Here is a 22924-nt window from a genome sequence, read left to right as displayed (position 1 = left end):
CTTCATAATAATATAAATAGCATAGGGAAGATAGCAGGCTTCCCAAGACTTACTACAAACTGAATTGCGTAACGTCCTTTTTGGCTCTTGCCTCTCGCAATGATTGGATTTCTAAGAGCGTGTATATAAAAGGCTAACTTGGAGTAAGGAAACACAGAGCTTCCCCACAGTGGGACCATCCTCATGGAGACTGGAAAGCATAGGACCTGCAGAGACTTCTGCCTCATTATATTTCAGAATCAGATACTCATCAGGCATCTACTTCTGTAGGTTTTATGGATCTGGGAAAATCATTTTAAAGTTCGGGCTAGTCCTCTGGGTCCAGTCACTGCTGACCCAGTGAAGGTTCCACCTAAAAGCAATGGAAGTGTCACTTTCGGTAATTGTTTAGTTGCTCATATAGGAATAGGGATTAGTAACAGGGTGGTTGGTGACTTAATTCTGTCTTCTAACCAAAAATAAAAAAATGTAGGATAAGGTGTTGAGAAGAACCAATTATTTCTAGGAATCAAAGTAAAAAGTTACACATTTGTTTTTCTTCCCTATTCGGATCATCTAACTTAATATATCGAAAGGGTACAAACGACACATTTCTACACACTTTGGAGACCTCACTCCCCTTCATTTTGTGGATCAAGGCAGAACCGTTGTTTCTTACGGAGCTGCTGTCCATGGGGACGAACAACTGAACCAAGTGTGGCCTTGGTAATCGCCGTCAGATGTCTGACACCATCTCAGTATGAAGCTGACGTTGCCCCTCTCTGTCCTTCTTCTGATGCAGGGGATTGACGTCCGTGATGCTCCTCTGAAGGAGATAAAGGTGACAAGTTCCAGGAGATTCATAGCCTCATTTAACGTCGTAAACACGACCAAGAGAGATGCTGGGAAGTATCGTTGCATGATTCGTACGGAAGGAGGTGTCGGGATATCAAACTACGCAGAACTGGTAGTTAAAGGTATTTAATGTGTTTTCATACCCCCACACGGTCTATTAAAACAGACACGCTTACACGGTGGCTTGCTCACCATTTGTTTATGCTCAGACGTGCCCTGCCTGCCTCTGAATGGTCGTCTGTTGTAAGGCTACATTGACGGACTGCATTTTAAGTACAAACGTTGCACATGAGCAATCTTCATGATTGATGTTCGTTTAGTAGCGCACAGGGCAGGGACTATGCTCTCAACCAGGGTTGTGCCAGCTCCGTGGATACAGATTACAACCTATAATTTTTTTAAAGGAATTATTTTTTCCCCTCTGATAGAAAAATCACTTAAAATGCAAATATTCACCAGGCCGGGTGTTTATGATAGCGAGGTGGTTAATAAAATGAAGCAATATCTGTATAAAAAGCCCCGATGTATCATGGACGCTGTGTTGATAGCAGTGTCTACAGCGTTCCTAACATCCCAGTTAAGCTCTGCTCTTATAGGCCGTGTGACTGGAAAATTGAGTATTATATTCAAGACGGGGGGTGGGGGAGGAGATGAAAGGTAAAAAAGCAGAACAAAAATAATTTTTCCTTAGCTTATTTAATGCATTTTTGTGGGCAGAGTTTATCCCATCAAAAGGTACTAATGCAACATTTGGAGCCAGATAGAATAAGTTGAGCGTGTGTGTGCACCACGATGGCGTTGGAAGACACCTGTGATGGGGCCATCCCTTTTTGTTCTCGGCAGAGACTGATAACGTCTCATATTTTATTTATTTTATTTTGCAGTATTTCGGTGGTAGGGGATGGAGCATAAGATCCATGCGTTACACCACCGAGCCAAGAAGGCTGTGCCTTCTGTTCACGTCTTCCCATCTCTTCAGTGTAGATCACGAACTTGACCGCATCCAGGTGGACAGATCTCTTAACAGCAAGTTTCTCTTTGGAGCCAGCTTTAAAGAGTATTGGCTTTGCAGGGCAGAACGAGCTAAGGAGACATGGGCTATGATAGGGCCAACAGGAAGTTACATGCGTACACAGTAAGCTGATGGTGGGTGGGTGTAGGCCCTAATGGGGAGGAGGACAGGGGTGCACATATTGCCTGAATCGTTCCCATAATTTTTGTTTGGGACTGTGCGGCAGGACTGCCCTTCCAAAATTTAAAACTGCCAATGTCATGTTGTTTTTTTTCAACCCTCCATCCTTCTACCCATCCACATTGAACCAGAATAGCTAAGCACAGCCTCCATCATAAACACTATAGGGGGCTTGGGACTCCTGTTCCTGTGTGGTGGAATTTCCTGTCTCCTTTGCTCCGCTTGAGAGACACAATGCTGGCTTATCAGTGGCTCTATCTTGACAATCAGTCACAGTAGCACTGACGAATGTTCGGCAGAAGGAAGAACACACTAAATATTTACGAGACTCGTATATTTTGCCACACCGCATTTTTTATGTGCGGTAAAATTTGAATTAGACTGCCAGGATGAAATTTTGAGTTGAATTTTAAGATTCACAGCAGAACTCAGTTCACCGGCATCACACAGACCCTGATCTGGTGAAGGTTCTTTAGAGAGTCAAGGAGCCATAGTGTGGAATAGTGTGGAATAGACCACTTATTGTAGATGGAATCCCCTGGGTGCTCCCAGCTGGGGTCCCTCTTCCTTTTCCCCTTTCTTCCCCCTCCTTTCCTCTTCCCCCTCCATTCCTCTTCCCCTCATCCCAGTCCCTCTGCGATCTTTAGGCTCTTTCCCTTCACTGCCCATTGTGGCGCACTTCTCTGGGATGATCCCTCCCCTTGTGGGAGCTACAGTTGCTGCCCTGCCTCCCTGAGATTGGCCCACAAGGTGAAGACTTCCTGCTTTGTCATTCCCATCCATTGCAAATGTGGCACCAACTTTCCTTGGGAATGTTGATTTGTTGTTTTTCTTACAAGAGAAGATTCTACCTGAGAATGCACAGGTAGAGGAAATGAACAAGCTGTAGTTCTGTTTCTCGAACCACTTCTTCCTGTCTGAGGACAGCATGGGGTGAGTTCCCTGGATGATTGACAGGAAGTGCTACCACTCAGGGCTATGCATCTCTGCACTGTGCCAAGGCTGGTGACAGTTGCTGTGAGTGGGCCCTGATGTAAGATATTGTTTATATGCCTATACATATTTCCACACAGACTTCAGTCGCTCAGGCTAGATTTGAACCAGCTTTAGAGTGCTGAAATTCAAACCCAGGACCTCCTGCATGTTAGACAGCCTCTCTACCAATCCCCACCTTTTTTTGTTGTTGTTCTTTTTCTCCCTGGAGACAATGTCTTATTTTGCCTTGATTGGCTATGAGTTCTCAAGTTCAAGAGAGCCCTCCTACCTCTTTCCTAATTAGCTGAGTATACAGACATTCTCGGATCAAGCGAGCTTTGATTTTCTTTATTTTTATTTGTTTTAGATTTATTTTATTGTATGTGTGCTAGTGGATTTCTTCTTGCACATGTATATGTATACCATGGGAGATCAGAAGGCCTTTGATCGCCAGATCTCCTGGAACTGGTATTATAGATGGTTGTGAGCAACCGAACAAGTACCGGAAACCAAGCCCAGGTCCTCTGTAAAAATAATAAATGCTCTTAACCACTGAGCAATCTCTCTAGCCCCCTCATTAGTGTTTTAAAGGTAAGGTTCAAACCTTGTTTAGATCATCGACACTATACACATGTTTGTTAAACCACAAATTCCTCTCACCAGTTCAACATGGAACTTTAATACCTTCTACTCTGTGGTCGTGGATGGGTATTTAATTCTTTATCAACTGAATACCAACGCTCTCCGGTTTGCTTTCAGAGCCGCCTGTTCCCATCGCCCCACCTCAGCTCGCCTCTGTGGGAGCAACCTATCTGTGGATACAGCTCAACGCCAACTCCATCAATGGGGATGGGCCAATTGTGGCCCGCGAGGTTGAGTACTGCACAGCCAGTGGGAGCTGGAACGATCGGCAGCCAGTGGATTCCACGAGTTACAAGATTGGGCACCTTGACCCAGACACCGAGTATGAGATCAGTGTACTTCTCACCAGACCAGGGGAAGGTGGCACTGGATCTCCCGGGCCAGCGCTGAGAACAAGAACGAAGTGTGCTGGTGAGTACGAGGCAGCATTCTGCTGCTGGTCACGGTCTCTTGTGGCGTTGCTGTTCGTATTGCGGCCCAGAGTTGGAGCGCAAGCTTTCCATGGCTCTGCTTTTGCACTCCCTGTGAGCATAAAAATACTTCTAAAGGTGAATTATAGGTTAAACGGAACATTAGAGCCCACGACCTCAAGACCTGTTCCGTCTCTCAACTTGCCTCTGCTGCTTTTCCCGTTCCGAATTTACATCTTGCTCTGGGTACCACGTGATTGATACTGGAGTGGCCTCTAAGGCTCACAGAGGCTGGCAGCTTCAATGATGGCTGCTAATGGGTCAGACACTTCTCCCTGTCCCTCTGGTTTGTTTGCAGCTAATGTGCTCATCACCCAAGAGCAGTGCCATGGAATGACAGATTCTCTCAAGAGTTTGAAAGCTGTCTTTATCAGTGAGTGACTGGGGAGCCTGTTTGTAACATAAAGAGTGATTTATAGCCTGTATGCAGTCTTTGGGCTCTTGGCTTACAAAGTATTAATTGTGTCAAGGCCATTCTGCAAGTTACATGAAATAAAGTTGAGGGACAGCAAAATGTAGCAAAATGTAGCATTTCTGAAAACCAGAAGGAAGAAACCCTTACAACGCGGAGTTGGTTTTTAGTGATGGCTGTCTGGGAGGAAGGGACATGTTTATTGAGGTCTCCCTGTGCTTTCTCACAGTGGTTGAATATCCACAAAGAGGCCTGGGTTGAATGGTGTGCTGAGAGGAGAGTCTGTGGACTTTGGTGGGGTTATTAATGCTTTTGATAGTGTCAGTTAAGGCAGTATTACCCACAGAGAGGTACAATCTGCACTCAGGAAGCAAAGGCAAGCAGATCTCTTAGTTCAAGGCCAGCCTGGTCTACAGATTGAGTTCCAGGACAGCCAGGACTGCATAGACAAACCCTGTCTCAAAAAAATCAAACCCAAAAGACAATATTTACTTTCTAAAGGCTCATGGGCACTTTCATGGAATTCCACAGTCAAAGAGTACAAAGTCTTGGATCTCAGATTTTCAGATAAAAATTATATCTTTGGTAAATGGGTGCAAAGTTTTGTCTGTTCACCATTCCCTCAATAATAGTATATATAGCAGCTGTTTGCCCAGAATTTATATTATATTAAATATTGTGCATGGTGGAAAAGGGTTACCAAGTAGTCTGAGGATCATCTGTGAACTTTCTTATCTTTGAGGATCCTACAGGTAGGTGGTCTCACAAAAGCCCACTGAAGACTATATCATCTGACAGTCTGCTAATAGTAGAAATTAATAATGTGTGTATGTGTGTGCAGTTGTATTTGTGCATAGCTGAATGTGTTCACAGTTGAATGCACAGGGAGACCCTGCCTCAGAAAAGAGAAGAAAAGAAAAGAAAAGGAAAGGAAAGGAAAGAAAAGAAAGAAAAGCAAGGCAATTTGTATTAGGCAACAGAGCAGGTATTTCCCCTCCTAGGATTTCAGCTGTGGGCTCTGTGCTGCCCCCACATTAGCAGGGTCTGCATCTGGATACTCTGTCACGTACTCCACTAAATTAGTTTGCTTTTGTGAAATGCCCATTGTATTACACGCCATAATGGACATGTTAGCTTCATATAGCTTTGCCAATGTCGGCTTTTTTTAGCAGTACAAGTGATGGTATTTTAATACTTCATAGAAGTGGTGACATGATTTTCCATTTGCACAGTGTTTCAAATTCCATAATTTTTATTAATTTTAATGTTTTTAACTGAAATAGAATTGTATCACACCCCTCCCTTTCCTTCCTCCAAAATCCCCATCTCAAACTTCTCCCATGCCCTCCCCATATTTAAGTTGAAAAAGTGAAAGAGATATATGTATATACACTAATATATATGTGTGTGTGCATGTGTTTGTGTGTGTGTATGACATACATATAGTAATAGTATATATCTAAATATAAACTACTAGGTCCGTTTTTGTTGTATGAGTGTCTATGGTTTCGGGACTGACCATTCTGCAATGGAGAACCAACGTGGATCTTATCCCTGAGAGAAGCTAATTCTCTTTTCCCAATAGTCACCTGTTTCTTGTGGTTCTTTTGGTGGGAGTGAGGCTCCATGGAAATTTCCCCCTTCCATACTAGCACGTCCATTGGCCTGGCCTTTGCTCCAGTTCTGTCTGTGCAGCCATTTCTGGGAGAGAATGACCAAAGGCAGACTGCCTGGTATGCTGGCTCCTACCATATTCCACATTCTCTTCCAAAACATTCTCCCGCTATAGATTCAGGAGCTGTAATACAGGTGTATCCATAGAGGCTCACACCAACCCATTGACCACTGCATTGTGTCCAGAGTTGTAGTTTCCTGTGACAGCCCCATTGGCTGTGAAGAGAGGCTTCTTTGATGAAAGGCGGTGGCTACTTTTATCTTTGGGCACAAGGATAAGATACAAAATGTGGTAAGGAATTATGCCGGTCTAGCAACGTGCTGGCAGTGGATTATTCTCTAAAGCCTCCCATGACCTCACTAGATAAGTAAGCGGGCTAGGTTCCCAGTACCAGGCGTTTCCCCACCTGCTGGGTGAGTCCTAAGTCCATTTAGACGGCTGTTGCTTGCCACTGACTTGCGAGAGACAAGATATTCACTTTCATAAATATCTTGCCATGCTGGTAATTGTTGTGGTTCGTAGTTGTCACGTGTGGTAGGACTGTTTAATTGTCCCTCCCTTGGCACCTTACATAGTATTTCCTGGAGGCATGAAAACCATGGGTAAGGAGCTTTTGGTCCAATCCAGCTGGAGTCCCTAGTTCCTGTATTCTAATTGTTGGTGTCTTCAGTAAAAGGGGCTCGCCCTCCTCCCCTGAAAGGCAAACAGGGCTACAGTGATAATCTATATTATTTGGGGAGTTATGTAGACTACTATTTAAGGTACCTGACCAGCTATTTAAAGTCTGAAATGAAATGGTATCATGTGTTCATAGATTGGTGGAATTGAGATTATGAATGAAAATGACCATCCCACCAAAGACAAGGTGCAGGTTTAATGCAGTCTTAGCCACAATACCCACAACGTTCTTCACGGGGATTGAAAAACATCCTCAAGTTCTTAATGGAGCCGAAAAGAGATCCTGAATAGACAAAGCAATGTTGGTCGAAATAAGAGTAATCCTAGGTTGGGGATTTAGCTCAGTGGTAGAGCACTTGCCTAGGAAGCACAAGGCTCTGGGTTCGGTCCCCAGATCCGGAAAAAAAAAAAAAAAAAAAAAAAAAAAGAGTAATCCTAGAGGGATTGCTATTCCAGATTTAAGGGAATAGTGTAGAACTTTACTAGTAAAACCAACATGGCGTGAGCACAGAAAGAGACGCGTAAATCGGTAGAATGAAGTAGAATACACAAATGCAGGCATTCATAATATGGCCGTTTGATAATCGCCAAAGTCAAAAACGCTGGAGGACAGGCAGCACCTCCAACAAGTGCCGGGGAAACTGGAGGTCTGCATGCAGAAGTGTGAGATTAGGTACATCGTCCTCCACAAAAATTAGATCCAATTGGATCAAAGGCTTCAATCTGAAAGCTGAGTTGCCAAAACTGCTAGAAGAATACACAGGAAGTTCCCTACGAGATACAGGTGTGGAGAGGGACTCTGTGAGTAGGGCTCTACTTACCTAGGACTTAAGGCCAGCAACTGACACTTGGGACCTCATAAAACTAAAAAGCTTCGACACAGATAAGAAAACCATGGGTTGAGGGAAGAAGAAGCCCACAGAATGGGAGAGAATCTTTGCCAGCTCCGCATGTGACAGAGGTTAGATATCCAGAACATATGAAACAGCTCAAAGTCAGGGAAATAAATGACCCAATTTAAAAATAAAATAAAATAAAAGGCTGGACTGAGACAAGGGATCCTAACCAGTGTGCTCCACAAAGGAAATAAAACCAACTAAGAGCTATATCAAGAAGATCTAGTCATCCTTACCCATCAGAGAGAAGCAGATTTAACGGCACCGAGACTTTATTTCACTTCAGCCAGAATGGCTAAGATCACAGAACCTACTACCAGGGGGTAAGACAGGCCCTCATTCACTATTGGTGGGAAAGAAACTCATGGCAGCCACTGGGAACATTGGTGTAGAGAACTCTCTAGATGTCAAAAGGAAACTACCACTCGACCAGCTATACCACCTCTGGCACATGCCCAGAAGATTCAACCTCCCATGACACAGATGCCCGCTCAGACCTGTTCTGTTGCTGCTCTGTGCATATTTGCTAAGAAGTGGGAACAGTCTAACTGTCCTCCGACAGAGGAATGCGTGATGAGCATGTGGCGGGCATGTATACAAAATGGAACGCTATCCAACTGAAATTGGATGTCCATGGACGAGATTTGCATCTAAATGGATGGAGCTGGAAATCATCCTATGGCACGAGGTAATGCAGACCAAGAAAGACAAATACCACATGTTCTCTCACCTGCAGTTCCCAGCCATACATCCTCAGATGGGGAGTATATAACACGGAATGACCCCAGAAACCGAGAACCATGGGAAGGGAGGCTTTAGAGAGGAACAGCAGGGTACAGGTAATATGGTGTGGAAAGTATCAGGATGTCTGAAGAGGTAGAGAGCTCCGTCAGTACAGTTGGAGAAGGAAGGACAAGGGTTTGATAAACCCTTGAGGAATCTAATTTAGATTTGCTGATACCGTTTCTCCAAACCAGGCTTGCTTTCAGAAGTGTTACTTGTTGCACGTGTGTCTTCTGAAGTACCCAGAATGGACCCCCATTCCTCATGTGCGGATTCAGAATCCTCCATGAGACCCTGTCCACCCACACCCCCACCCCCACCCCCGTGTGCCCTGTAAGGAGCACTGTCTTAAACAGATATGTTTGGAGCACAAAAGATATCATTTTCCTCTCCTTAAGATGGCAGAGGGCACCTGATCTCTCTCATCCCCATCACAGCCCAACTCACTAAGCATCCCGGTCCCGTTTTTCTTTTTCCCCTCTTGGTGTTGTACTAGAACATTCGGCTACTGACACATCTCTGTGTGTGTTTCCCCTGATTACATGCATGTATATAATTTCAGGAAGCCCTTTGAGAGCTCTGCGTGGTGTGTAAGACATGGCGTCTCTTACAGTAGATCTGCACTCCCTCTGAAGAGATGAAAACCCATTGTCAACTGGCATTCGCACGCTAACACAGGCCCAAAAAGAATTAATCCTCAGCAGAGAAAGGGAGTCTAATCACAAGCGACCTCGTCCGCTCTACTCCCCTCCCCAAACCCCACACACCAAGCTCTGCCTGGCGCGTGTGCACTCCTAGTGTGTCAAGCACTGACAGAGAATGTTTCTGAAAAGGCTGCAATTGAGAGAGTCGACCTTAGAAAATAGAAGGAAGTGTGTTAGGTGAGAGAGTCGGAGTTAGAAATAAGAGAGGAGGCATGTTAGGTGGGCAAAGAAATTGAAGCCATGGGACTCTGTGCTGTAAGAAGCAAGACAGCTCACCCTTCCTTGACCTGAGGCTTTCAAGCAAATGTGCAATTTAGACCGGTGAAGCCGTTGGTAATCCTCATGACGTCGCAGAAAAGAGACCAAGGGGAGAAGACTGGTGTCTCAATTACAGACTGAGAGCTTGACATGGGTCCACTGTGGCAGTCACATGCTTGTGAACACTTAATGGTGTTTATGAAAAGAGAGTCATGGACCCTCTAAGACTATGAGCCCTGCAGCTTTCTCTAGTGGTACATGGAGACGCCTTGGGACAGCCTGGAGATGGAACTGCCTGAGAACTGGAAGGGACAGACAGGCATTTGCTTTCATGCTTGCTTGCATAGGCGAGACTATCAGGGTAGAAACAGCGATATAGAACAAGTGTGTAGGAAGGGGCTGCATGTGTCTGAAATGCTCACGGACCTTCAATGCCATCTACACTGCATGGCCTGTGTGAATTAGGCCTGCAAAGCTTCTATCTGTCTGTCCATCCCCCATCCCTCAGAAAATTAACTGTGATAATCTTCAGGTATATTAGAAAAGCAAAACACTGATGGCAGAAGGTGATGGCATCTGATACAGTGTGGGAAGGGCCCCCATGAGTAATGTTTATTTCTGGTCCCTGCACCTTCAAAGACACAGAGAAAAGGCAGTGATACTCGGGGAAGGTCCAGAACCTTGGGTGATGGCAGAGAAAGTGGGACAAGATGAGGTACCTTACACAGTGGGCTGGGGCTGTGTCAGGGAGTTTCTTAAGGCTGGTTCGTTTACCTGAAACCTGACACTGTAGAACGTGATGCCCAATGTACAAGATGGCAGAGTTGACCCGACTTTGAAGATTTAACTGAACTGAAGGCTGCAGTCCGTCTGTTTTGTTGCTCTCTATCTCGGGAAATGATCCATCGCCTGTTTTGATCCTGAAGATGTTCCGATTTCATTTTGACTTTATCCTTGCCCAAGAGCTTCCCGATCATCCTTGTCAAGTTCCAAATCCTGGTGAAGTTCTGTGGTGACCTACATTTTATTATGACCACATGGATGGATAGCACGTGAAGGCTGGCTCTTACTCTGGGGTTCGCTGCCTGAATTCTATGTCAGTGTGCCACTCTGTGATGACCCCACAGTGTGAGTGGATTTTCAACCACAGCCAGCCTCACCAGTTGTCATCTGCCTGTGCCTGAACTGGCAGCACTGCTGCTGGACCTGTAGTCCCAGAAACGCCCGTGTGCGTTATGTGACAACAAAGCACATTGTTAACCACATTACCTACATCGGATAGTGTTACCGCACAGCCTTTACATGGAGCAGGGACATAGAACAGAGCTGTAACTATAGCAACCTGTCAATCAACATACACTGCTATCTTAACCATCTAACTTTTCTGTGTGTGATACTGGACATTGAACACTGGGCCCCACACACTTGGTAAATCTTCATCACATCTCCTTTTTATCTTCTGTCTTGATGCATGGTTCCATTAGGTTGCCCAGGCTGGCCTTGAACTTGTCCATATTCCTGCTTCAGCTTCCTCAGAAGCTGTATTATCAGGCCAGTCCTTAACTTTTTTACTCAGAATAACTTGATGCCGAAGACCTGAGTTTGTTACCCAAGATCTTACAGCAGTGTTTTGTTTACTGGAGACATCTAAAACCTGAGGACTACCGTTTGATATCAGGGCACTCAGGATTGCCTGGACTTGAGTATGTTTGTGACACACAGCATCTGTCCTCACAGAAAACCATTCACTTTAGCCAGTCTCCGTGTTTCGTGTCTGTGATGTGTTGAGCTCTGCTCTACCATGCCATGATGACACTCACGAAACTGTATTTAGCTTGATCCCCACCTCTGTCCACCCTTCTTCCCATGGCCGATGGATACATTGTCATCCCTGGGTTAGATCTCTGCACAGATCACGTGTAGCATCTCTGTAGTGTTGGCCTTTTCTATTTCTGACCGTTATTTCCAAGGGCAGGCACAGGCTCTCCACATGAGCATGTCCAGTTCCTAAGTCCCTCTCTTCCCACCCACCTTTTTCATCCCCACAGAGGGACCCCAACACCTGACTCAGTGGGTCAGAAATGTGTGTTAAGGTCAGGATATATCCTTAACTGTAAGGTCCTTTCAGAATGACACAGTGTGCTACCCGTAAGAGTAACATTTTCAAAGACAAGAATGATACAGTGTGCTACCCGTATGAGTTACATTTTTAATGACAAGTAGTCAAGAGCTGGTTTAATGGTGGTTTTCTATGCCCAGTTATTTCCCAGTTCTGCAGTTCAGCCACAGTTGGATAACTTCAGAGAACTAGAATTATTTCAGCAACCGGTTAAATAGAATAAAATGTAGCTTGTGATTTCCGCTAGGGCATATTGTATTTGTAGAATTGGGAGCATCCCTTTGGCCCCAGGCCGTTTAGCAACAGGGACTGGTAAACAGTAAAATGGGTGATGTCGTGAAAGCACAGCAGTATTGTGGGTATTTTATTGGAGGATGTCACTGTTTACATATCCTAGGTCTTGGCTAACCATGGTTGAGTGACTCGCTAATAACTCAACCCAGAAGTTAAGGAATGATGAACAACTGTCAAAACAGCCGTGATAATTAGTGAGATGGAAAAAAAGCTGAACTCCTTATGTCCTTAGGACATATATATGTATATGTGTATATGTATATGATGTATATGTGTACGTATATGTATGTGTGAAAAAAGAATATAACTTTAAAGGGCACGCCTACTTATTTAAGTGTCGGGCATTGTGCTAAGCACAGAGAGTAGAAGTTTCTGATATCAGGTTTATGTATTTGGGGTTACTGGAGGAATGGTGTGAATGTATGCACATTCAAACACAATGTAGCAAACTACGGTAGTGATAAATGCTGTAAAGACAGAGGAAGGGGCCATTTTCCCTCTTCATGGTAGTGAAGTACAGAAGACATGATGCTGGCCATCTGGTCTGATGTCCACTCCAGTCACGTTGAGTCCGTCCATCTAAGCTCTAAGACTGCCCTTCACCATCCTGTGCTTGCTCATGTGACGTCCACGCTGGTCCGAACAACCCCCAAGATTCTGTGTTTCATCTCTAGCTCAGCACTGTACACTCATGCAAGAGGAATCCTGAAGGATTTGTGCTTTCCCTAAGTCTTATCCGGTCAGCATAGTGCCTAGTTCCAGCCACCCTGCCACAGGGTTTGGGCCTTACAGATCTTCTGATCATTGTGGGTATTTTTTTTAATGTTTTCTTTTTCCCTCTATGGGATTTTTTTAACATGAACTCTTCCTAAGTTGTTAAGTACTGACTTTGCCTTTCAATTAAGTTAATAATTCTCAGTTTAAAAAGTATATACCTTTGCGACTTAGATAAATATCAAGAAGTCAAGCACGAAATGCTGTTTGAGTGGGGTTGACACACAGACAACCATGCTTGAAGTGCTGGGGTAATAGGTGAGATGCCCCTGCAGTCAGGCTCCTTGGAAGAGGAGAGTGTTTCTTATTTTAGAAATCTGTTATTTTCATGCTTCCTTGCATTGATACACTATGTTTTTTTTTCTTATATGGACTTTGCTCAAATTATTTTTTATTTAATTTTTCTTTTTTTAATTGGATATTTTATTTATTTATATTTCAAATGTTATCCCCTTTCCTGGTTTTCCCTCCAGGAACCCCCTATCCCCCTGCTTCTTTGAGGGTACTCCCGCCTCACCACCCTGGCATTCCCCTACACTGGGGCATTGAGCCTTCACAGGACTAAGGACCTCTCCTCCCACTGATGTCCAACAAGGCCATCCTCTGCTACATATGCGGCTAGAGCCATGGGTCCCCGCATGTGTGCTCTTTGGTTCATGGTTTAGTCTCTGGGAGCTCTGAGGTATCTGGTTGGTTGATATTGTTGTTCTTCCTATTGGGTTACAAGCTACTTCAGCTCCTTCAGTCCTTTCTCTAATTCCTCCATTGGGGACCATGTGCTCAGTGCAGTGGTTGGCTGCAAGCATCCGCCTCTGTATTTGTCAGGCTCTGGCTGTGCCTCTCAGGAGACAGCTATATCAAGCTCCTGTCAGCAAGCACTTCTTGGCATCTTCAATAGTGTCTAGGTTTGGTGTCTGTATATGGGATGAATCCCCAGGTAGAGCAGAACCTCAAGTTTTTTATAATTGTAATGAGAACTTTTAACTCATTACCTTGAAATTTCTTCCTCTGGTAAGATAGTGCTACATAACTTAATTACATACATGTTGGTCAGTTACTCAAAGCATTAGGCAGGTCAGCTCTCTGCAGTCCTTCGCCTTGGCCCACAGGAAGCCAGTACACAGCCTACAGCAATGGGTAGCTCAGCTCCTCCCCTGCTGCTGTACCTGAAAACTCTATTTGTGTAGTTGTTTTGTGTCCTTGACACAACTTCTGATGATCAAACCACAAGCAAGTCGGTGGAGTCCCTTCAGGGTAGGGCTCAGCATTCTTACACTGAGAATTTTGCCTTCACTCCAACTTCGGGTCCCCAGTGGCTTATTTTATGACCATTAATGCGCCTCATGCAGTGGCACGTCCTCTGCACTGGACCTCCTCTAAATGACATGAGGGTTGGTAGTGCTAGTTTGAGTACAGTTGCTTGTGTTTTCCCGGACACTAGAGCGACTCTCTGTAAATACACACCATGGGAATTGCAGACCGGAATTGCAGGATACTGGGTTTTGCAGGGGCAGAGCTCAAGCTTTACTTGGCTGTAATTCTGCCAGCCTTTCTGTTTACATCTGCTCATCGCCCTTCCATGGAGGGGAAAGCTGATCTTCAGTTAGGCCCCTAAAAAAATCGGATGTGTTTCCCCCTAAATGAAGAATAGCTGAATTGTTTGTCTATGATCAGTTGTCCTTCCTATGACAGCATGCACCGGGGCCTGCACTCCTGACCCCTAGAATGTGGGAGCAGGTCCTGGCTGGTTTAATTATGGCTGTTATATGGGACTGACAAAGGCCAATGACCTAATTGAACAGAACAGAATTTATTTTTAATTTAAGTTTATTTGCCAGGGCGGGAGGGGGCAGGGGGAATTAAAGGTGTTCTAATTCTTAAATGGCTCTGCCAAAGGCCAACATGTTTTTAATGGATTTGTAACACATTAAACCATTAAGAACCCTTTTAAATAATCAACATTAAAAGAGCGTTAGAAGGAACATCTCTATTAGGAAGCAGATGTGAACCCTTTTTGCTTTAGATGACATCCCACTGTATATGCCGGTCAGGACAAGATTCACTATGTGCTGTTGGATGGACCAAAGCTGTTCCTGACTTATAATGAACACTTCAGTGACTTGGTGTTTTCTTGTACCTGCACCCAGAGGCAATGCCAGTGCAGAGGTAGGATGGGTCAACCTTAAATATTCTTAGGACAGCTTTGGGTGCTCCTAGAACAAGTGTAGACAGACAGATGGTCACCCTTGGAGTTACTGCTGTTGACTCTCAAAAGGCCAGGTCAGTTCTCTGCAGGATCCATAGACCCCTTGCCTCTGCAAAATAGGTACAGTACACCACTGCTGAGCTTCCTCTATGCTGGTCTTGAAGCCTCAGAAGACTTGTTTCTTACATAGCTTAGAATAAACTGAGGGGTTAGAGTGGGTAGCCAGAGACTGAGCCTCACTGTTTCTGTGATGGGTAGACTGGCACTGGAAAAAAATCACAGAATACTTTCAGGCTATACTTGATGTGTCTTTCGGTTGGAGCTTCTTGTCTATATGTCTTGTGGTAGCTAGGCTCTAACAGACCTCTGTGAAATCACCATTGTAACTCTTCCTTAACTGAGGAGCATGGTGACTGTGGGCCTAAGACCAGTGGGATATTTGAGAATGGTTCCATTTTTTGCCGTAATATTTTCTACGAAAAGAAGAGATATATAGTCTAAATGTCAGTCAACTTTTGGTCCCTGTGCTCTCACTGCAGTGACCAACTTTATGCAGGAAAGGTTGCTTTGGGCTCCTGATTTTTGAAGACTAAAGCTGTGATTGGTTGACTTTTGATTTTAGATCCATAGCATCGTGATATATCATCCAAAGAATGATGTAAGATCGTGCTACTTTTGGTTTCAAATGAGTGACTTTAGGAAGCCTGTAACAAAGTTTAAAGAACCAGTGGTGGGCTGTAAGATGGCTCAGTGGTTAAGAACACTGGCTGTTCTTCCTGAGGTCCTGAGTTCAAATCCCAGCAACCACATGGTGGCTCACAACCACCTGCAATGGGATCTGATGCCCTCTTCTGTTGTGCTGAAGAGAGCTACAGTGTACTCACATACAATACATACATACATATGTACATATGTACGTATGTACATACATAACCAACCAATGACAAGGAGAAGGTTGGCAGAAACAGATGATGAAATACAGCATTATCAAGTCAGAGTGTCAGCCACCAAGCTGACATTGTTACTGTGAGCCTGGCCATCAGAAGTCACTGGTTCCCTGTTCCCACGGTGTGCATTTTTAATATCACAGGATGAGTACAATAATCTCTGCTGGAAATGCTTTAGCCTCTAGCTCTTCTCAGTGATGCAGTGTTTTAAAAGCCCTGGACTGTGTGCTGTTTTGCTGTCCTCCTGTCTCAGAGGTAGGGGGCCAGCTTGGTTCAGAACAAGGAGTTTTGAGGACATTTGGAATCAACCTGTTGGGAGTCTGGGACAAGAGAGCCCTCCTTGTCTCAGAGAACAACGAGACTATACAGCGCATGATGGCTTACTAGTATATTTTATATCAGAGAACATGGTACACTCATGCCTTGTGGAAGCTGCATAGCTCACAATGGATGGTGGGTGAGGAGCAGCCAGACAGTGGCAGGGAAGGGTTCTGATTTCCTTCTACTAGATCTCCCTGTTCAAGGCTCCACTAACCCCTCAGTGATGCCTTAGGCTGGGGACCAAACCTTGAGCACATGGACCACTGATGACTATTTCACCTCTAAGTTATAATGCCGTCCTTGAGATTGTTTTTGACTTTGGGACTCTGGGCCACCTAAATCATTCCTAAATTGTCTGGACATTTAATAAGAAAAGGAAAGATAACAAAATGGTTCATTTTTGGATTAGAGCAAATACTTTAGTTGTTTCTAAGAGTTTCAGTGTGTTGGGCTTCTATAGATCTTTGCCACATACTCATGTTTTTGGTGGGACTTGGAACATAATTCACCATTAAGAGTTATCACAGAGATCTTTTATGCTGCCACTGCCTTTGTGAGCATCTAAAAAGGACAGTGTTCTGCTGGGGGATTGACATTTAGTCTGGTTGTCTGCTGGGGGACTGTCATTTGACTTGGGGTTGTCTTGGCATGAATGATGCTTCTGACTCAACAGCTGAAATCCCCAACCAATTGTTTGCCCACCCCTACACCCGTTTCCTGTTACTTCTAGTCAACCTCGTACCAATACCAGGTGCTTCTGTCAAGAGTGGGACAACTGCACTCGCTGATGCATGGAAACTGTTTAGCAGTGTAACCTAGTAGCTTGGTGTGTCCTGTGTAGACATGGCCCAAGCTCTCACCCATAAATAAAATTGTCATGTTCTATGACTGAGGTCACATGTTGCTCTGATAAAGTCTTTTAGGTTTAGAGAGCTGAGTGGTGGGTTTTGTTTGACATCCATATATTGAATTGCATTTTGCTTTAATGGAAATAATGCATTAATGGACGTCCTCGAGCAAACTCCAAGAAATGATCGCATGGTTCCTGGAATCTGGGATATAATATGCTGTTTGTATAATTTCAGTTCATATCAGGCTAGAAAAACAGCTTATAGACTCTGAATCACTTCTTGAGGTAGCAAAGGAAGTAGAATGTATAGGCACTTGGTCTGTGTATGTGATATCACAATTCTGTGCCCATGAACCTACTTCAGCTATGGGTACACGGTCACAGTACAGCCAATCAGTACATTGGTCCTCTTAGCTCTGTTAACTTTCCATTTCCAATACCTTAGCAACTACCGTAACCACCCAAAACCAAATAATGACAGGATCCTTTTACTCACTCATGTGTGAACCCCTGGATGGTAGGGAGCCCTTGTGTGGTGGCCTCCACTGTTAGGGGTATAGGACGGTGGAGCATACAGTAAAGTCCTCTCACAACGAGAGCTGCTTATCATCTCAGCTCCCAGAGATGGCTTATCTCCATGGACAGCTTGACTGGATTTACACTCTCATAAGAGATGTACTTGCATGTGGCTATGGAGACATTTCCCAACGGGTTTAATGAGGAGGGAAGACCCTCCCTACATGTGAGTGGCTATATCCCAGGACCCGAAGGGAGACTGAAGACAAGAGAGAGAAAAGAAAGCCAGACGCACATGAAAACGCCTTGTTCTCTATTCCCTGGTCTGCTGGGGTGTGAACAAGCGTTCTTATGCTCCTATAGCCTTAGCTGCAGCCCGTCTGCCTGTCCGCTGGGACTCCCCGGGAATGGTGGACTCTACTCTCAATTAGGAGCGAGAACAAATCTCCCTGACGTGGTTTCTTTCCATGTATTTGGTCAAAGAGAGGACGAGAGCCACCAATACTTTCCTTTATTGTATGTTGCTAGTCCAAGCCCAAAAGAGGGCATCTCAGGATATCTTCCTGCAATAAGAGTATTTAGGAAAAGTTCACTCATACTTGACTTCCCCCTGTCACGGAAGGTGCTGTGCCGGGAATAGCAGGTCCCGCAGAGCGGAAGCCAATGCCCTGGGACAGGTTTTGTTTTTCAGCTCCTTTGCCTTGTGCTTTGTCCAAACTTCTGTGGTTCACCAGACAAACCAGCTCCCGGGGAATGTATTCTCATCGGCTCGAATGTGCAGCCTTTCACAAAGGACTCTGCAGCATTTGGTTGTCTGCTAGAATTTCCTCCTACTTCAGCTCTAAGGATAATTCTGTTGGTCTTTCCCAATGCTAAATTAACAAAAAAAAAAAAAAAAAAAAAAAAGCAAGATAAACGGGAGCTGAAGTTTCCACAACAGATGGTGAACGTCCGATGTCCTGTCAAGAATGCTAGTTTACGAAGGGTAGCTATGCCCCTTTGTCTAAGTCACAATATCTACAAATGAATCTTAAGGATATAAAGAACTGATGGTTACCGTATCGATTAGGTGAAGTTGGAGGTGGACAGGAAGATTTAAGAATGAAAGTACATATAAATGAAGTTAAATCTACAAGTACAAGAAGTTTTATGAGATAGCATGGCTGTACCTAATGCTAAAGCAAGAAGGGCAATGGAACTCTCTGATCAAAACTGCTGACCTCCCAACCATGTCCATTACTGTTTTTAATGAGCAACATGGGCCGTATAACTGTGTATTTCTGTTGACCAAATGGCAGCATTTCTTTCTTACAGAGGTAGAAAAATGACTGGAGACAACTACTTGTAGTTGCCCTCGAAATTTCTTGCCTGCACTAAGTACGACTGGAATAGACAAGTGTGAAAAAAATCTTCCTGCTGTGTAGAATACATGGCCAGTCCACTGCCTTTTGACTGGGCTATATTATTCCTGATGTGGATGATGAACTCGTTATAAGTAAACTTTTATTTATAAATGTTTATACCTCACAAAGGTCTCCTTTAATTACTGAAGTCATAGTTGTCATGAAAGAAACATGCAGTCTAAACATTTTGTTAGTTACAAAAGTCACGTTTACGTAGCTTAACTCATTTTGATTCCACTAGTATTCTGTTTAACTGAATTTAAAAGTCTCCGAACATTTTATTCATTTCACCTTTCTTTCTTGACAGTCATTGTTATTGAATGTTGAGAGGAATATTTACGTAGATATCTATAAATAAATCTTACGTTATTTTTATTTCAATAGGTTACAGTTCAAATATCGAATTGCTAGGCCTGTAATATACACATTTAAGACTTTAGAAGCTCTGAGATTACATACATGCCAGAAGCTTTTATTAAGTTCTGCTCCGCTGGCAACGTGTGAAACTGCTGGTTTCTCAGCATACTTTGCAGCATTGATTCTTTTTTATTAGTATTTATGACTATGATTATGATTATTATTGGTGTGCGTGCACACATGCATTCATGCACGTGTATATCAGGTATGTGTATGTGCCACAGTGCATGAGTGAGTCAGAGGATTGCTTTGTGGATTTAGGTCTCCCCCTCCCCCTCACCATGTAGTTCCAGGAATCAAATGCATGGCCGGGCTTCTGTTGTAAGTGCCTTTGCCCAAGAGGTACCTCTCAGGCTGAGCATTGATTCTTCATGCATTCAACACCTTTTTTTTAAATCCATTCATTAGTTTTAAAAAAAAATTGGGACGTAGAGGCAGATGGATCTCTGAGTTTGAGGCCAATTTGATCAACAGAATGAGTTCCAAGACAGCCAGGACTGCACAAAGAAACCCTGTGCTGAAAAAAAGCTAATTCGCATTTCACTAATTTTTTTCATCTATGAGTTGTAACCTGCTACTTTTCATATTTTATAGTAATTAGTCATTTGTGCTATTCTCTGAACACACTGACTCACCAAGCAACGAACTCTGAGTTACCACTAATGCCTGTGCGTTAAGGAAAGAAAAACACAGGCCCTCAGTCGAGTTGTTTACCCAAGAGCAAATCCAGATTTGAATTCCTCACTTTATAGTCCCTTTGTTTCCAGCCCTTTGTCTTTTGTATGAGTCTGACTCTGTGCCCATCTGAGGGCTGTCCCATGAATCCGTGCCCATCTGAGGGCTGTCCCATGAATCCGTGCCTATCTGAGGGCTGTCCCATTTGCTTATACCTATGTCTGTGTCATTCCCAGTGAATATCTATCTGGTTTTGCTCCCACATGTCTGTGTGTCTGTCTCTAACAAAGGACCTCACTGTCTTTATTGAACAGTACAGAAAGCATCACATGAGGAAAGAACGGAATACTTTACCAAATTCCTTAACAGAGATTTACAAGGGATTAAGTCACCGGTTCCAACTGATCCCAACTGACCCAGACAACATACATCATTATTTATCAAACAAGATTCACAATTGGCTGCTTTTAACCTTCATGGTGGATTTTAGGAAATTGCTTTCAATTCTGTTTTCGCTGCTTTCAGCAAGTGAGACACAGGCATTGTCGGGGTCAGAGGTGAGGAAGAACACATAATTTAAGATCATAGCTATGCACTAGTTGAGTTTGTGAAAGTTGATTGTGGGAAACACCCAAGGCAAATAAGGTTGATTGTTACATTGTTTTCTTAAAGGCAGATTAAACAAACAGGCGGAGTTCACAGTAGGATGGCAGTCTTCAGTCTTAAGTGACCTCAAGGTGTGTTATTAACTCTGCTGCTGAGGACCAGCAAAAGCTCCAGTCTTGGAATAGGAGAGACATTTTCAGAATAGTGCATCTTGCCCAGCTGCTTGCACTTTACTTCATTTGTGTCTCCTTATAACAGAGAAAGATTCATTTAAATATACCTAAATGTTCCAATTATATAATTTAGGGTTGCTCAAATAGGTTGGTATGTCAGTACACTGAAATATAAACCATGCTAGTAAATATTAATTCATTCTGTCTACATAACCAGAGGGTTTTATGTGCCTGCTAAGGGAATCATCAATTTTTTAGATTTGTAATAGATTTTTACTTTCTACTCTTAGAAGGTTCCCCCCCAAACTTCCATTAGACATTTTTAGTTAAGTGTCATACTCAATGTGTTAAATCATATAATAATTAAACATTAAGTGTGTAATAGTTAAGTAACATTTGATGAAGTTGTTGTCAGAACTGTAGGGTCTTGGGAACTTCTTGGGGAGGTTGCTTTCTTTCCTGCATTCAAGAGGAATGGTCTCTTCTCCCTTTGGGCACTGTGTGGGAGCTCAGGGTCACCCAGCTCCAACGTCAATCCCTGGGAAGGCAGAGGAGACATCACAGCTGAACTCACAGCCCTCAGGATTCATCACTCTGCTCCTCTCTATGTCAAAAGGCTTGACAGAAGCAGGGGAGCTGAAGTGTAGTCGATCAGTATCTCAGTGAACACCGTTGGGGAGGATAAGGAGATGGACAGGAAGCAGAGCTGACTAGACAGGAATTTCACAAAGAATCTTGGCGTTTGAGCTGTGATTAATAATAACTCAGTTCAAATGTTCTAACCAGTAAGGAAGATACTAATAGGATTTGCTTTATTTAGGGACCCAAGCACATGACCAGGTATGGAGTTCCAGAGCCTTCTGACCTCAAACAGGGCTGGTCTTCTTCATGGTCCTCTTTATGGTATTGAGTGTCCCTCAGGAGCAGCCTGGGTCAGAAGATTTGTTCATATTTAGCAGAGGGAACTGAAGATAACTTTTCTGAGTGAAGAATAAAACTTTTCCCCTGTCATGTGGGCCCTTTAAAGGCTAAAGTAACAATAACTATACCTTTCCAGAAGTGTTTAATATAAAAATCTCAAGTATTAATACTTGAGACTGGATCATAATGGCTTCCCTTTCTAGACAGGCTCAGGACAGATTTGTAAACTGCAGGCTGCTGCTGCTGTTGCTGGCTTGAAGTGGGTCTTGAGCTCATATTTATGGACCACATATTCCAGAATACAGAATACACAACATGAGTCATACCACACACACAGCAGCCTATGAGAAGAACACTCATTGGTCGACATTAGGAAGACAAAAAGATATAGCCATTGTGGGGGTAGGCTTCTCTTCCCATACAACACCACAAGTGTTCTGTGTGGTATTTACCTATGGGACCCAAGAAAGCATGTCCATGTAAAAACCCACATGTGGACATTTCTAGCAGTATTATTCATAACTGGCCAAATTTAGAAGCAGCAAGAAAGTCTCTTAGTAGGTGGATGGATATGGGTGGATGAAGAGACTGCAGTCCACTCAGACAGCGGGATAGTATTCGGCACTCAAAAGACACAAACAGTCAAGCTGTGGATACACAGGAAACTTAGATGCTCATGACTAAGGGAAGGGAGCTCATTTAAAAGTTCCAGGATTCCTGGTTCTGACACAGTGATATTATGGAAAAGAGGAACCAATACAAATGCATGTGGTAGCCAGGAACTAGGGCGTAGGGAAGGAAAGGAGGGCACATTCAGAGCAGTCAAAGATTATATGTAAACTGAGCAGATGGCAGGCCCGCCCGGCTGCCCTCTTGTAGAGTTATTTGGGCTGGTAACTCACAGATGAGCTTGATACATTCTATCTATGTGGACTTCTCAACTGATGCTCCTTTGGGAATTTCCGGCAAGGGGAACATACAGGAACATGAAACAGTTTCCCTTGCTGAATTGTCAGGACTGAAAACTGTATCTTTGATGCAGGCAGGGAATCCATGCTGACTAACATCTTGGATCCCTCACAGTTTCAGGCAGGATACTCTTGAAAGGAAAAAGAAATATGGGTTCGTGTCTGTGTTTATTGAGCATGGGTTTTTTTTTCCCCACATAACCTAGACAGGCATT

The 22924-nt window shown here is 43.8% G+C and overlaps 1 protein-coding gene across 11 annotated transcripts in view; it reads left to right on the top strand.

Annotated features, from left to right (window-relative positions):
• The window catches only part of Ptprm (protein tyrosine phosphatase, receptor type, M), a 701363-nt gene that overhangs the window by 317862 nt on the left and 360577 nt on the right, over positions 1 to 22924 (top strand). For all 11 annotated transcript variants that reach the window (NM_001431774.1, NM_001431773.1, NM_001168632.2 and 8 more), the window contains 2 exon segments: positions 782 to 956; positions 3761 to 4054. In NM_001431774.1, coding sequence (NP_001418703.1) covers positions 782 to 956; positions 3761 to 4054 — 469 coding nt within the window.

This window comes from Rattus norvegicus, chromosome 9, assembly GCF_021556685.1.
Source record: "Rattus norvegicus strain SHRSP/BbbUtx chromosome 9, alternate assembly SHRSP_T2T, whole genome shotgun sequence".
NCBI classification, from domain to species: domain Eukaryota; kingdom Metazoa; phylum Chordata; class Mammalia; order Rodentia; family Muridae; genus Rattus; species Rattus norvegicus.
This window is presented reverse-complemented; position numbering and strand designations above follow the sequence as displayed.